A 17,375-nucleotide genomic window follows, 5' to 3' on the forward strand; every position below is an offset into this window, starting at 1 on the left:
CCAGATCACTAGTCCATACCAGATTAGTAGACCCATACACGTCGTTGCTAAACCATATAATTAAACTAGACCTTGTAAAATTTGACAAATTGGGCTGCAGTGCTTTCAAGTAGTCACTGGAATGTTGTTTTCACACTGGATTGGCATGAAAGAACGTGCTGATGATCTTGTGTAACATAGAGGGGAAAAGGGAAGCAACATAAAACCAGTTGGAACTGGCAAAAAAGTTATGTATTGGAGGAGCTGATTATTTATTTTTTTGAAAAAGAAATAAACAAAAGAGCTGAGCTACAAAGAGAAAGTGGCCTGTTAGTGTTGATAATTCCAAATAAATAAATATAAGAGAAAGAAGACCCCTAATTTATAAAATATTGACTTTGCTATCTAAAACAAAGAAAGATAGAAAATAAAACCTCAGCTGGTTCACAGGTCTGCTTTGGTATTAAAGTTATGAGAACACTGATTACAGTGCCATACTATCAAGGCATAGAAAGATGATTGAGTGTGACATTTTTTAACTGATAAAAATTTGTGAGGAAATGAGAAATAAATAAATGTGTGATAGTCAATGTGTGACAACACTTCAGGGGCATTTTGTGCATTCCTGCGCACTGCTCTTTCCACCAACCACCCCGCCCCGCTGGCACGGATCTGAGCGCTCATTGGTTCTCCCATTAGTCCCCTGAAAACCCCGCTGGCCAATAGTCGTTGAGGAGGACGGAGCCTTTCCGGTGGAGCAGCTCTCGCGCCTACAGTGGTGGAATCGAACGTCCCCGAGCGCACACGGCGTAGAGAGGAGAGTACGGCGCACGAGTCTCTGGAAGGAAGATAACGGTTTCTTTTTTGCCCCCGCTCCACTCAAACAACAAGAACAAACCAAACCTGTTTTTTTAGGGGGGTTAGAGAGTCTTCTCATCACAAGGAGGAGGGAAGGATTGGAGTCGCAAGTTTTTTTTTTTCTTTTTCGTTTTTTTTTCTTCCTTTTCCTAAAAGAGGATTCTGTGTTTCACTGTGGTTTGTTCTTCGCTCTCGCCGCAAAGATGATGGTCGGAGAGGTCGAAGTGAAGGAGCGACCGAGGCCGAGTCCCGACTATTTGATGCAACTATTAAACGAGAAGAAGCTCATGACCAGTTTGCCAAATCTCTGCGGTATCTTCACACACCTGGAGAGGCTTCTTGATGAAGGTAAGTGCCCGTCTGGAGCGATGTTAGAGACGCAGGGGAGGAGGGGAAGCGTGACCACGGCGCAGTCCGGTGTCGGCACGGCTTCGCTGGGCGTCCCTGCTGCATAACGTTAGCGAGACCCGTACGCACACTGGCAACGGGGTACACCGATATTGCTGACCGTGGCAGGCACAATAACACTTAGCTACAACTTCCCCCGAGTAATACCTCACATCATCATAAACAGGGGATCCAGTATCGTTAGTATCCAGTGTGACTGTTGTACCATAGACCACAGTCAGATGTGGATTTGAGAGTTGTGTTGCTACCTTAGGCTTCCACGGAGTTTGTTTCTACACTCTTGACTTTGTGGCGACAAGACGAAAACTTTCTCCCACGCACTTAGAAAAATCTGAACTAACGTTACCTATCACTGTCAATGTATTAACAAAAACTGACCACATAGAGATTTTGAACCGTTCTCTATGTTTATCAAGTGTGCAACGTTAACGTTACCCCAATTAGTTAAGACGGGGCCTGATTCCACATGTTCCACAGCAATTTAGCTTGGGTTAGCCACATTGCAAGCTAGCGAGCCTGGGCGTCTGCATTCCATTGAACTCTTCAGAAACCATGACGGTATCGTCAACTTAGCTAACGTTACGTCTTTTAAATAAAGACTTAACCGAACATTACAGCGATTCTGACACATTTCAAGAAGCGTTACACAAGTTGTCTTTCGCTTTCTTTGTTTTTGCTTAGAGGGGTCTGTTAGTTGCCCAGCGGCCGAGTTTAAAAGCACGGAGGAATGTGTCTGCTTGTTGCCCAAACAATGGCCATGGAGTTGTTTCTGGGAGGGGGAGTGCACGAAGATTATTTCAACCGTCTAACTTTTTCATTATGAAGGGGCACAGCTTTGTTTAGCTAAATTCACTTAGCTACTACATTTGTCTTAAAGCGAGGGTATGCGCTCTCGATTATATTTCCTTCCCTTGCTGCAGCAGGAGTCGGGTTTTATATATTTTTTTGCCAGTCAAGCGTGCCCTACCAAAATTGCGTCGCCTTTTGTCGGCGGCGCCGTCCAGACGGGATTCGTCTGTCTACGTGCATTTTCTACGCTTTGTCACATGCAGCGGCGCTGATAGACTAGGCTTATTCGTCGTTCGGTGTTTATAGTATCAATACCATAAGCTGGTCTAAGCGGAAGGTTGGACCTATGCTTTATGTAACTGAGCTGGGGACACTAGAGAGCGCCACAGCCCCCTAGCAGACTGTCCCCGTGCTGTGTGTAGTGTCAGACTGGACAACATGACACTTTGAAAAATAAAATAGGCATTCAGACTACTTTGCGAGATAAACGAGTGATTTCTTCATAGACAAGATATGATAGAGCAGCAATGCATACCTCATAGTTTCGGTTGCATGTCTGGATGAGTAGGCTCTAGTATGTAGTTGTTAAACCGGTCTGCAAAGATGTGTTTTGCTTCCTTGATGGGTAATAAACAAAACACTTAAAGGCGTAGAGTGGACAGTTTCCTCCCTTTCTCTCTACTACAACAATGCAAAAAATAAATTTAACACTACATAAAATACCCCTACTCAAATTAAGCTTAAATCTTAATGTTCATTTAATGCAAAACATAGAACAATGTCCCTCTAATATGCCACAGACACGTATGAGTGTTAGAAATAGTATAGTGCTTTTCATCTGCGAAAAGTGGCACTTCAGTTTCAGGTTGAGTTTCAAGCCTGCTGGAAAAAAACAAGAGAGACAGATTTCCTAGGGTGGGATGCTATAATTTATCCCACATTTTTGCAACCATATTTTGTCATTGAGAGTGCAAAGTTTGATTACTCTCCACACCCCATAAATGCCCTACAAAAGAGCATTATGGAGATTTTTTAAAATTCTGACCGAGCAACTTTCTTTATTGGACTCAAATGGGCATGATTGGTGTGTTAATGTTTTCACTGAGGGGAGAGTCAGGAAGCACACTTGTTTTCTTTTTAATCCCTGCTCCCCTTTGCCATGTCCCAGCCCCCATAGTAAAAAAAAAAAAAAAATTTAAATTGTCTGAACAGTAAAGAAAAGTGATCATGCACACTGTACCTCTCATTTACTTTTAACAACTAAGCCGTAGTGCTGTTGGCATGCTGTGTGAGCTTACCCACTGCAAGCAAGAAACAGTGTTTTAGCTTCGGTGCGGTCAGCAGTGACAAAAGAAAAAGAAAATCTATATTTTATTATTTTTCTTACTGAACTTTACTTTTTGTTTCGCTAACTAACAAAAAAAATCTGTTTTCAAAGCCGAATGACCAAAAGTGCGATATATGGGGTTTGTGTTTTTTAAACTCATGAAAAGCACTACATTTAGTTCTTTCACATCGCAAATGTGAAAAGTTTTTTTTTTTTCTCTGACTTTCAAAATCCTCTGGTGTTCAGAAGGAACATAACATTTCTAACACAGTTGAGGTATTTTGTACTAGGCATATGATCACCTTTCTTTGCGTTTTGTCTGTGTCACCTGCTAATATAAACCACCGAAGCTGTGCGCTAACTGTCGGACTAAAGAGCAGAGTAGGAAATACATTATACCCTGTAGAGATGATTTGTGCTTAATGTAGTGTAAGCAGTAACTGCTTGTAAGACATTTAACATATATAGACACTGTAAATACTGCGGTACTCATTTTGACCAGTGGGGATCTCAGATTTATAAAGTAAAGGTCATTGAGCTGATGTCGAAAATAAAATAGTGGAACTGATTCACTTGTCATTCTTTCTTAAAATAAAAAAGCTTTTTCAACATGTAGTTTGATGTCTTGGGCCGTATGATTGTAATGCTTTACAGGAAGTGGTTTGTGAGGGGTTTAGACTTCAATCCTGTAATGCCGGATTAGACGCATCTGTGCAGCGTTCGGCGGATAACTGTTCCATCCGCTGGTGTTTGAGAAATCATGGCTGGGAATCTTGTGACTCTCCAGCTTCAGTCTCACTCCTGTAAAACCCCACAAGTCTGAGGTTTCCACAGCACCAGCCCAAACTTTACTCTGCTGCCAATAGAGTGTGTGTGTGTGTGTGTGTGTGTGTGTGTGTGTGTGTGTGTGTGTCACCTCAATGCAGAGGAGGACTGTCTGGTTCCTGTTAGGGGCGGTTTGGTTTGCTTTCCCCTTTGAATGGGGCTGAAGCTCTGATGCGATATTTGGGGCCAGCCTCCTCCCACTCCCTGTCCCGTACTGGTGAAAACTGACCCCACCCAGGGTAAAACCAAAAGCACAATCCAGCCTGTGCAATTTTTGTGTTTAAAAAAAGAAGAAAACAGTGCTTAAACTAATATCCCTTCCCTTTTTCTGTTGCGCCATGTGGCCTATGCTGACAGATTGCGGCAATTCCAATTATTATTATTTTTTTTAAACGGTAGTTTGAGGTTGATACTTGTGCGATAACATTTTTTATGATGATAAATTAAGCATGTTTTGTGACCGTGGTTTTGCCAACAGTAAAAAAAATAAACCTCACACTTGGCTGCAACTCTAAGTCAGACAGGATCGACTCCAGAAGGGAATCTTGAACTTGTGGTATTGTGGTGTGAATTCTCGTTTATCTGAATAATTTTTTTTTTTTTTTTTACGTATTATTTTTTTGTGTGTGTAGGATATTCCTCATTATGTTTTGCCAGGCTGCAAAGTGAAAAGCTGGGAGATATTTATTCTCAAGCAGAGGTAGAAACCTAACCAGTTAGTGTCCTAATCTGTCAACAAGGCATCAGCCGTCTTGTCTCCTGAGGGAGAATTTTTTTTTGTTTTGTTACGATAACATTACAATGCCCGCACTACTCATTTGAGTAAGTAGTGTTTCATAGGTTTAATAGGCTCAAATGTGATTGAACATCTTAAATGCCTTCCTATTGTCAGATTTTAGTGTTCCTAATAGGCGCAAAAAAAGAATCTAGCTACAGTTGAATGCTTCAACCTCTTTCCCAAATTGTCCATCTCTCAAGAGTATATTCCAACAGCTGCTTATGTCTCCCTCGCCCACCCTTCGTTTTTTGAATGTCTACACAGCTGTTTCCATGGCTGAAGAAAGCTGACACCACCCTTGTGTGTGATGACTGCTCCCACCCTGCTTCAGTGGCGTGACTGAATGGGCGCCCCTGTTACGTTCCCAATATGTGTGTAGTCGCTCAAGGTCACTGTGGCCGATTGACAGGCCCCTTTTTGGAATCACCTTGCGTTGCAGTTGTTAATCTCCCTGAGGTGTCACCTGCTATGGAGTTTTTTTTATTTCTCTTTTTGATCTGCCAGCCAACAAGCTGCTTCAAACTGCGATATTTTCTCTTAGCAGGAGGAGACAGCCCATTTAACATCTAGAGATGTAGCCTAAAAGTGAAGTGTAGGCGCTGTTGTAACAAACCATAGGAGAAAGGGAGGGAAGTGTTGCGGTGTTTCTATGGGGAGCAGAATAATCAAATATTTATATTTATTTATATATATTCTTACCTTTTTCTTACAGGCTCATTTTTGAGCTTTGTTTGTGTAATAGATTAAATGGTCCGTTGTTCCATTGCAGGCAGTGTGGCAACATGGTGCATTGTACCATTTGTTCACGGCTACAGCACCCCCCTTTGCATATAGTTTTGTGTCTGCTTGTTTGTCTCTGTGTGCCGTGATTTAACAGGACCTTCCCAGGAGAGCTGTCAGCATTTGGAGGACAAACTGTCTGCTGTCCACTGTGGCTCCTGTGTAGGGAATTGGTCCTTTGGGAACAGCTGTACAGAGAAAAGATTTTGATAAATGGGAGAATACTAGGAGTCTGCGTTGGGTTTTCTACCTGATGTCCCATATTTATGTCAATCTGTCTATATTGTGCTCTTCCTTTTTTCTTTGTCTGTGTCTGTCTATTGCAGCACTGTTTTCTCCCACTGTAGGTTGACCCTTGGCATTTCACTGCACAGGGCTAGACCTCCACTAACCACTGACATGCAATCAATTTAGCAGCTAACAAGACTGAGTACCGCTTGCAAAATAAGATACCGATTAGAGCTGTGAGAGAGCAGACAAAGAGAGAAATTGGGGTCTTAGGCCAGGAATGTTGTTTCAAGCCGAAACCTGTCATATCACCCCTACCCCTTTTCTTCTCCCCATATTCTCTCCCAAAGCACCACTTATAAGCTGGAATTTAATTAACCGAGAGCTGTTCTGTGAGCTGGTTTACTGAGCCGTAGCCACCAATGAGAAAGCAGAATTGGAGGCTTTGTGCTGTCTTTCTCTGTCTGACTCCCTCTTGCACTCAATGTGGTCCCTCTTTCTCGGTCTCTCCTCCCTGGTAATAAATTAGGTGGTTGCATAAGTCTGACAGGGTGAGGTGTAGGGGTTGCGGCAGGACCCAGCGTTTCATTGCCTCTTCCTTCTGACGTGCCTCTGCCTAGCAGCCCTCCTAACCAGAAGCCCCACCGCAGTGCCTGTGTGAGCTTCAGTCCCTGTTTTAGCAACCCCAGACCTATCTTGCTCCCTTGGCCCCACTCCAGCCCCAGCAATGCCACCCCCCAGCGGGTGCTGTATGATAAAGTCATCCAACGACAGCTCTGGGCTCTTATCTCAGGCCTCAATCCTGTGAGTGCTGGGGCCTCCTTATCACTGCTGCCTCTGCCTGGCCTCCTGTCTCCGTACCCTACCCTGACTGCCTGGCTGACTATCTGGCTCGCTGTCGCCAAAACTAAGTGTCTTCCTTTCTATTACTCCCGGCTGTTAGACAACACATTGCTAGAGGCAGTTTATCTCTTTCTTTTTTTATTCCTCAAGCCTTAAAGCGGAGCAATCACATTAAAATGAATAGTGAATAAGGTAACTAGATGCACTGTGTGTGTGTGTGTGTGTGTGTGTGTGTGTGTGTGTGTGTGTGTGTGTGTGTGTGTGTGTGTGTGTGTGTGTGTGTGTGTGTGTGTGTGTGTGTGTGTGTGTGTGTGTGTGTGTGTGTGTGTGTGTGTGTGTGTGTGTGTGTGTGTGTGTGTGTGTGTGTGTTTTAAAGAGGAAGATTAGGGGATGTTGTAAGAATTATGTCACAACAGCTTCCTGACACAGACCCCTTCATTACTTTGGGTTGTTTATGCCCTTTTCTGAAGCCATGGCTCCTCCCATTGCCCTTGACCCAGGTTATGTCAGCTTTTTACCATTTGTTTCTTGTGCAAAAACATCTACGGGAAGTAACGCCCATTTCAGACAGGAATGGACTATGGTGAAGGCCAGTCAGTGGTTTGTTTTTCCTTCAGACAGACATGGAGAAGGAGGGGTGAGGGAGAAGGAGGGGCTGTTTTTTGACTGGTGATGAGAAGCTTGCTCTTCTTGTGTCCTCTCCCACAGAGGTGGGTCAATCTCTCACCTTTCTTTTGATTAATTTATATTAGATCATGAATCATAGCTCCTGTCCCTCCTCCACACATTTATGTGGATACGCAGCACACACAATATTTCTAAGTATGGGCCCCACCCTGCTACATTCTTAGTGTTTTTAAATAGCTCTCCCACCCCCTAACCCACAGTACTCCCCCTTATTGCCTTGCACTTTCTCTTTGTGTCTTCGTTTTTAAGCCTCTGAACTGCCACAATAGACAGTGTCTATCAATTAGGTTTTTCAGGAATCATACCAGCAACATTTGTCACTGTTTCCTGTTTCCTTCCACATTTTTATCATAGAAAAATGAACTGAATGCTCACTCTGTTCCTCTCTGACTCGCCCACCCCTCTGCATTCATTTTCTCTCTCCTTCCAGAGGAGGAATGGCAAGCGAGTGTTGGCAGCCAGCTCAGGAATTTTACCGGGAGCACAGTCCGAGCACTTAACCTCCAGCCTGGTGTTTGTTTTCCCCACACACTCTTATAGTGTGTTTTAGCTTAGCTTAATGTGAATACCATCCACAGTAAGGCACAGAAACATCTAACTTGCTTTAAATATCAAACAATTTTAAATGTATAATTTGTGTGTAAGTTGATAGTTTTTGCTTCATGGCTGGACCAAGCAAGCTCCATTTTACTTGTATGAAACTATCAAAGTCCCGTAATGTTTTCCTAAACCGTCAAGTTTTGTGACACACTCACTGCTATCTCACTGACTGTTTATATTCAGTGTCTGAAATTAACTTTTTGACTGACTGGCCAAGTTGGCGGGTAGATGAAAAAATCCACCGGACAAGTATATTTTCTACCGGCCAAAATATGAATTAATAATAATATTAAATTGCATTTTTTATTTTTTTTTGTAATTTAGGTCTACATAACTAAACTTTATGGTCGGTGTTGCAAGTCCTGCTAGTAGGGTGTCGGTCCCTCAAGCGGTTTCAGGAAAGTGTGTCCAACAATGCACAGAACATCAACACCGGTACATGCCTACAGCTGTCCGTGGACACGGAGTGTGTCAGAACCTCCCGGACGGGTGAACTGAGACTTCGTTTCCTGCTTGTCGGTCAATGGTTAATGATCGGTTACCATTTAATTTCATTGTGCCTTCTCTAGGAAGGCTGGCTGCCAAAAACCGCAACTTACTAGCTAATTAATTAGCCTGAGGTAAAAGCTAGCTATCAGTAATCCGAAGTGACGCGGTGGCTGGCGTCTGGTGTGTGCGCCAGTGTTTGTGCGTGTGTCGGCCCGCCCCTGCGAAGCTCCGACGTGCAGACAGCAGAGAAACAGAAGAAAGTAACTGCACCTTCACCAAAATGAAGACTGAAAAACTATTTTGGTACAAACATTTACTCGCCGTGAGGCGAATAGCCCTCTGAGATTTATCTGCCAAACGGAAATGTACCCGCATTTGGCGACTGGCAAGTGTTAATTTTGGACCCTGTTTATATTTCCCCCTCATCCAAACTCTCCAGTCCAAGAGGCTCGCTAGCCCCATCCTCCTTTAAACACCCCAGTGGATCGGTCTGCCTGTGGTTTGCAGCCTTTGCCTTGGTTTCTCACTAGTTGCAGACTGGCCGATAAATCAAAGATGAATAATTTACCTGTCCCCCAGCAGCCCGTGTTGTTTCTGTGAGGTTTGTCAAGAGCAGGCAGTGCTGCCATAACCTTCCCTTAGGGCCACAGAAAGTGAGGTGGCAAGAGGTAGTAAGATTCCTCTGTAGCCTTCTGCCATCAAATATGAAGCAGTGGGAACGCCAGTCTTAACCAGTCTCATCTGCTTCTCTGACTCTCAACAGCTTCAACACATTATTTAGCCTGTGCATGTCAGAATCCATGTCATACTATTCAGAGTACTCGTGTTGCTCTTTCCTGCTCTCGTGATATTGTGCCAAACATGAGGTCCACGGCCATTGCTCAGTTTAACCTTTATTTATATATATACACACACACACACACACACACACACACACACACACACACACACACACACACACACACACACACACACACACACCTACCTCTTGAAGCTCATCAAGAGAATGCCAAGAGTGTGCAAAGCAGTAATCAGAGCAAAGGGTGACTACTTTGAAGAAACTAGAATATAAGACATGTTTTCAGTTATTTCACACTTTTTTGTTAAGTACATAATTCCATATGTGTTCATTCATAGTTTTGATGCCTTCAGTGAGAATCTACAATGTAAATGGTCATTAAAAATAAAGAAAACTCAGTGAATGAGAAGGTGTGTCCAAACTTTTGGCCTGTACTGTATGTGTATGAATGAATGAAACAAGATTAGCCATTCCCCCAGTATCTGTATCGGTATAGTACTCTCTTTGAATGAAATTGGCATAATGTGTGAAAGATCTTTCTAGTAAGTGTTGTGCTACCACCTTGGGTTATCTTGTCAGCACTGAGAGAACAAAGCTGTGCCTAAATAAATATTTTCAACATTCTTCTAAACAATTGCTAATATTTTTGGATGTTTGCTTTTATTAAGCTAGTAGCATGTACTAGTGATTACAAAGGACGGTCTTATTTTAGTCTTTATTAGATCTCAGACCCAGGTATCTGTTTAATTCACCTTTTAGAAATAACAACCATAGAAAACTCCCTCAATGTTTTGAAAACAAGCTTTACAAATTGTAAAGTCTATTTTAAAGACCGTGAAACAGATTGTGTGTGGTACGTGTAGAGAGAGGAGAGTAGCCTCAAAGCAATCATGCTGCAAGGCTTTCTGTTGACAGTAAGCTCTGTGTAAGTGTGCAAATTTTAAATGTTTATGAAAGCGCTCATTCCACACTGCAGTTATTCAAGTTCATGGTGTTTCTACCACCTGTGCCAGCCTACCCTCAATCGCCCATTTCAGTCCATACAGGCTTGCGATTGGATGCCATTGCTTAACTCATCAGATCAGGGAGGGGTTCCAAGTAGAAAAGTACTGCTGAATTTGTTGATTGTGCTATCTGCTATTGATAGAATTTATGCTGATATCTATAAGGAGTTTTCACAGATTTCTAAAAGAATGTCACACAGAGCGGGCACTTACATTCACATTTTTAATCCACTGCCCCCTTTTTTACCTATCCAGCAATGTTTCAGTTGCTTAAACTTCTCTGTCTCACTGACACAGTCCCACATAGTGACTGTCTAGCCTAACTAGAACTACATGTGTTGCACAGTTGTATTTTACAGAGGCTGTCTGCCTCGCAGACGTGTGCTGTAATGTAAAACATGATTTGCTTAGCATAATTTATGCCCATGTGCAACGCGTTCAACCCATACTGATTGTAGCAGCACATGAATGAAATCAGACTTGTACAACTGCAAGTTAAACTGTTTTGTGACTGTTCAGTTTGTTTAGAGTTTGTTGCTGCTTTGTGCTGTTTGTAGTGAGGCTTAAGTCTGTCTGTCCTTATCAGTTCAATGGTTTAGATGAGATTACAAAGCAGGAACAATGGGTGGTTTTGTATGATTAGACTTTAATTGGTCAAACAAAGAGCCTCTTTAGCACTGTGTGTGACATAGGAAAGACAGCATAAACCCTACAGATAACTGGCAGGAAAGAATGTGCTGTAAATATGAAAGGGTTAGTGAGCATGAGTCTCGTCCCTGCTCAGTTGATTGATTGTGTTCGCTGAAAAGAAAAAGGGCGAGCAAGGCTGCCGAGAGCGAGGGGAGGATGGTGAATGTGATAAAGAACAGTGGGGGGAGACAGAGGATTCCTGTGTGCTGTGAATGAGGTCATTTGGTTGGTTATGAGGAAGGTCACTGACCCCTCCCTCAGCTCCGCACTCCACCCCTCTGTCTCTCCCTTCCTCCCCCTCAGCTAATGATACACAATGGGTTTTTGTGCGTTAATGGGCCAGGCGCACACACTGGGTCATTCCTACCAGTTCGCATAGAAGTGTGAACACAAGTGATGTTTGTAAAACAAGTCCAATAAATCGCAATGCATTTTTATGTGTTGCAATCATCATTTGGTGTATTATCTTAGCTGCGTGCTGAATGTACTGTTCTTTAAGCTGCTGAGTGATGTGGTTTTTGCAACCCAAGACCCTGCCTTCTATGCTGTTGCTCTCGCTGGCTTTTGCTTTTTTTACATTGAACCAAACAGCGCTGGCATAATGATGCCCCAGTGTGTGTGTGTGTTTTTTTTTTTAAGATAGCATGCTGGCATGCCGGAAGCAAAAGAGGCAGGACTTGTAACACAACAGCATCTGCTCTAGTGTGTGCGTCGATTCAGCTCTGTTACTACCTCCACTGCTGGCTTACAACTCTGATCTGACCCATAAATTGAATTATGAATTATTAATTATAAATTAGAGATGCACCGATTACCACTTTCTAGGCCGATTCCGATTTTTCATTGAGTTTGACCAGCCGATACCGATTTTAGCCGATTCCGATTTCATATTTTCTAACCACTTCACAGAACACACAAATATTTATTTTCTATCTTTTCTTTAATAGTACATTTTCATAGAACATTTTTTGAACAGATAATAGATTACTATAAAATAGAATAATATATATATATAAAAATAAATAAATAAATAACGCACGCAGGTCTGTTTGAACAGTAACGTCACCGCTCATTTTACACACAGTTTAGCAACAAAACTAAACGCTGAGGGAATATTACTACGTTTTTAATGTTGGTTTGGAGCGGTATGCATCCCCACTAACCTGGAAAGCGTTTTAAACCGTAACGTTAATACAGCGTGTCAGAGGAATACAGCGCCCTTTTTTTTTTTGTTGCAGCGGGACTGCAGTGTTCGCTAACGTTAGCTTCTTGTCTCCTCTGGGGTCTGATAAACAGTAAATTCATCAAAGTCAGGGTGCCCAACACTATTTTCCGATAAACTGTAGCTGTCACGTTTTACGGGACCCGCGTGAGTGCGGTTTTCATGTTCCAGTTGTTCAGCCTCAGAGGGGAGAGAGAGAGAGCGGCAGACTGTTCGCCTGAGATCAGTAGAGCAGGTCGCCGGTCATGGCCGGTCACGTGAAAATCAGCCGATTCCGGCCAATCGGTGAATCTCTATTATAAATATGCTGTAGCTATCTTACACCTGGTTAAATAACTCACACAAAGTAAATGGACTACCATTGAAAAGTGGCATTGACTTTTAATAACTTCAATTGCCGCTCTCTCTTCCTAAAACTTTTCACCTGTTTAGAGGTGTTCACTTTTCAGTAAACCAATCAGAATTGGCCACGAAATGCATGATCCAATCGCAGCATGTCATCCTGCTTGAAATGTTTTCTCTCCGTTGCTGTCAGCTGTCTTTTCAGGCAGACGCGCAACCCTCCTCCTCCCCTTCCACCTCTGGTCTCATCAGCCAAGGCGAGTCCCCCTCCGGCAGACAGCTCCTTCGGCCGGTCTTCGGGTTCCTTCTCCACCATCACCAGTGTCTAGACTCCATCGGGGATATGTCCTGTTTCTCTACCCCCTAAATATTATTTTATAACGATGGAGTCTAATCACCAAAGACTCCCCATATTTCATTATGCTTATGTACAATAAACTTTTGCATATCTGCAACAAAATCTCTCCTGATTGAAATGTGTGCAGAGACATTCTTGCCATGTTTGACAGGTTACACAACTCTTAATTGAGTTAAACGAATTTACTATAGAGTAGTTTGTTAAAAATAAATAAAAGCACAACCAGATGGCACAATTAACCAGCACACTGTGGCCTTAACGTCAGCCATCTTGGCTCAGTGTCATTACATAGGAATGGTGCTCATAAAAGACGTCGTCTTGGATAAGATTACAGCTGCTCCTGTTTGTCCGGTTTATATATTTTCTTGCGGGATGTGCCAGGACACGCTCACTGACAGTGATTTTTAGAAATGGAGTGATTTGATTCAAATTGCTGAACGTTTGAATTTTGGATTGGATATATATGTTTTTTTAATCACCTGCGTTGTGTGGGTAAATCAAATAATGAATTGTAAAACCTGGTGGTCATTTAGTGATGGTTAAAGGCAGCTGGAGTTGGACGGTGTGTAGACACAGCAGGGCAGACAGGTGTGGGTATGAGCAAGGTGCCAAGGCACCAGCTGCTGTTGACACCTTAAGGTGAAGAATAGTCTGCCAGGAGATGGACTTGTCTCTCTCTGTCCCCTCTAATCCTTTTCTCCCCTTCCCTGTTCCACCCTTCCTCTCCCCTACTCTGCTTTCTTGGAGAGTATTTGTCTGACATGAGTTTAGGCTGTTTGTGATTGGAGCTGTACTGGCAACCTTATTTTTATTGAGCGTCTAATGCTTTCGACACTGCTTCTCCCTCATCACCATGATGTATAAAATCTTACTTTCTCCATCTGCGCCCCAGTTGCACACATGCATACAGTTTGCTTTGCTTTCTCCCTTCGATCACTTCCTTTAGGTCTTAACCATGTACTTGCATCCCCCTAATCTGTTTTCTAATATTACATTCTATAGTTGTCATACAGTTTTCCATAGGAGAAAATCAGTATTTGTTTTCCCGATGGAATGACGCAGTTTTTCCTGGCTTTCTTTTTACCTATTGATGTTAGCAGAGTCACTCCACTGCTTCCCTTTGTGTTTTCCTTTCTCATCTCCTGTTTCCCAAGATTTTTCTCCACCTGCTCTTCTTCCATTCGTTTTCTCTTTTGCAGCTTTACTCTCTACTCGTATGTGAGGCAAAAAAATTCAGCCTTGGGGCTACATTGCCTCTTTCATGTGAGGACCAGTGGTGACATTAAAGGCCTGCCACGCATTCTGTCGGTTTGCATCAGCCTAGCTCTCACTGTCTGCGCTCGGGACCCTATTCACTTTGAGGCAGATCAATGTTTAAAGGCTTAGCATACTGGAAGCTTGGTTAATGACAGTTGAGTCAGTGACTCTTTTGTATTCTCCCCTCATGACACTCTGACCCAGTTGTTACAGCCCCTCCAACGTCTTTGTTTTTTAAATGCTCTAAATGGTACATTCAACATGACTTGGCAGACAAAACGGATCAACTGAATGATCTCCAGGAGCAGACAACCAGACCAAACACATAGCCAAAGAGCAGCTCCTCTGATGATCTGCAGAGAAAATGGAGTAGTTCAGACAGAGGGAGCCTTTTTTCATTGTCTGTCCTTTTTAAGACAAGCAATCTTAATATCTGGAAGTGCATCAGACACAGAGAGAGTTTTTCAGCGTCTCTAAACAGTGCCTGGACAGTTTGTCCTTCATAGACAATTGGTATTTAGCTGTTTAATCTACAACTTCCAACACTTGCACCCAATTTATCCTTGTATAATCGGCCCAAAACAATGGAAGTTCTGACAGAGGACCAACATCCATCCAGATATTTAACACACTTTTTGTATGTCTAAGTTGTATTTACAAGAGCAAGCTTCAGATTCTGGAAAAATGGTTTGTCAGACTGTGAAGACAATGAAGAGACGGCACAAAGACACAACAACAGCTGTGGTGTGAGTCTGTGTTGTCACACCCAGGGACAGCGACTGAGTGGCTGTTGGACTTTTTTAGATGCTAGCTACAAGCCCCAGCGGACCCTGTGCCTGGGGATAAGACAACAGCTGACACAAACACATGTAGACTTTGTGATGTTACCTGTTTGTCATTCTGTGTTCATTACTTCTACCCCTCCTAGGGTTTTTCTGCATGGAAACTTTAAGCAGATTATGATACGTTTTAGTGTCTTAGATTTTTAAATCATAGCTCTGCTGCTACCTGGGAAAGTTCATGTGTAACATGTAGACTATTATCCCTTTTTGAATGAAGCCAGTTTCAGTAGATGTGGTGTTTTGAGGCACCACCTTTTGTCTAATTTTGATCCAGGTAAAACCCTCTTGCTACAGGTCAGTGTTCAGTTTAAATGTTGCTCTTTAGACAGATGAGACTGGATGTCTGAGGGTCTGTCACAGAAAACGAGAGTGAATAAGAATTGCTTATGAAAGTACTCAAAGGCACTCTGTTTGCTTCAGTCTCGGATTTGTGGCATCAATGTTTTCCTGTTGTAATCAAGTGACCTCATTCCCTGATAATGAAAGGGAAAGGAATGTAGTTCCTCGTTCTGTCACTCCCCACCTACCAAAACGTATTAAATAAAGAGATTTGTTGTGTCAACTGTTTGTTGACATACTCAATACTGAACTTCTGGCAAGCTCCTGCTGCTCCCATCTGCTCCTCGGGAAAATCACTCGAGTCACAGTTGATGTAAGGATTTACAGTTAAAATGCTGCCCCAGTCTTATCTTCTTTTTGTGTTGCCATTTGACAGTGTTTGACTGTAGTTTTACAACAAGTAGATCCGACCAGGCAGTCTGATTTGGTCTAGACATTTAGAATGTGCTCAAATCAGCATGACTGCACACCAAGACCCATTTGAGCAAATCAGGGACATCACTTAAAATATTACTCTTCCATTTTCATGTCAACATTACAGAGTTGAATTAAAAAAAAACTTTTTTTTGAAAACTTTGTTTTTAATGAAAATTAATCAAGAATCAACGTTGGAACACACAGAAACTCTAGAAAAATATAAAGTGATTCATCTGGTTAACATGCTGCTTTTTGGATGCTTTTATATAGACCTTAGTGGTCCCCTAATACTGTATATAAAGTCTCTTTCCCAGAATTCAGCCTTGGTGCAGAATTGCAGCCACTAGAGCCAGTCCCACAATGAGCTTTCCTTAGTATGTGCCATTTCTGTGTCTGTAGCTATTGAGGAGGAGCAAGGTGGAGGGTGGGGGTGTGGCCTTGACCAAATGCCACTTTGCTTGTTTGCAAGCCATGATGTTTCTCTCTCCTGGGCGGGCCAAATTCTCTGGGCAGGCAAAGCCGAGGAAGGGGAGGTAACCTTTCTCCTTATGACCTCATAAGGAGCAAGATTCCACATGGGCCCATCTGAGCTTTCATTTTTTCAAAGGCAGAGCAGGATACCCAGGGCTCGGTTTACACCTATCGCCATTTCTAGCCACTGGGGGACCATTGGCAGGCTGGGGGAACTCATATTAATGTTAAAAAAACCTCCAATTTTGCAGACGTACAGGAGCTAAATCTGTTGATAGAAAAAAAAAAAAAAAAAAAAAAATGTTCAGCAGATATGAGTTGCAACACAATTAAGCTAGCAAAGCAGTTTTGTGTTTATATGTGCAGCATTAATTGAGTATGGGAAATCCCATGATCTCTACAAATCAGAATCTAAAGGATTTATTGCCAAGTAAGTAACAATTACAAGGAATTTGCCTAGGAGGTCCTTACATAAAATAACATATTAAACATTAATATGAAATAAACTACTGCAGAGGGAAAGAAACTGTTTTTGTGTCGTGAGGTTTTGGTCCTGATGGACCACAGGGGAGAGGTTCAAACGGTTTGTGTCCGGGGTGAGAGGGATCGGCTACAATCTGTTCTGCCCACCTCAGCGTCCTGGAGGCGTACAGGTCCTAGAGAGATGGCAGATTGCAGCCAATTACCTTCTCAACAGAGCGGATGATACGCTGCAGTCTGCTCTTGTCCTTGGCAGTGGCAGCAGCGTACCAGGTGGTGATGCAGCAGGTGAGGATGGACTCGATGACTGTATAGAGCGCCTTGGTCCTAGCGCTTAAAGTGATGGTTCAGAGTAATTTCACCCTAGGGTCCTTTGCACCACGACCTCGAGCCAAACAACCCCTTTTTTCACCTGGGTCGAATATTGGGAGAGTTAGCGTTATCAGCTGAATAGCTTAGTGCAGGCGCTAATGGATCCAAGAGTGTATCTTGTACATTACCCCACTAATAATGCCCAAAATGATACCAAACTTCTACACTAGTACAAATAGGTTATGTACTCA

At 42.8% G+C, this 17,375-nt stretch overlaps 1 protein-coding gene across 4 annotated transcripts in view; it reads left to right on the forward strand.

Annotated features, from left to right (window-relative positions):
- Window positions 1-742: 742 nt before the first annotated feature.
- Window positions 743-17,375, forward strand: part of qkia (QKI, KH domain containing, RNA binding a) — an 85,676-nt gene continuing 69,043 nt past the window's right edge. For 2 of the 4 annotated variants that reach the window (XM_039785134.1, XM_039785133.1), the window contains exon 1: window positions 743-1,185. In XM_039785134.1, the coding sequence (XP_039641068.1) occupies window positions 1,041-1,185 (145 nt within the window). In that variant the 5' untranslated portion in view covers window positions 743-1,040. The remainder of the gene's footprint in view (window positions 1,186-17,375) is intronic. The other 2 variants (XM_039785131.1, XM_039785130.1) reach the window with 1 other exon arrangement.

Source organism: Perca fluviatilis, chromosome 20 (assembly GCF_010015445.1).
Source record: "Perca fluviatilis chromosome 20, GENO_Pfluv_1.0, whole genome shotgun sequence".
Classification (NCBI taxonomy): domain Eukaryota; kingdom Metazoa; phylum Chordata; class Actinopteri; order Perciformes; family Percidae; genus Perca; species Perca fluviatilis.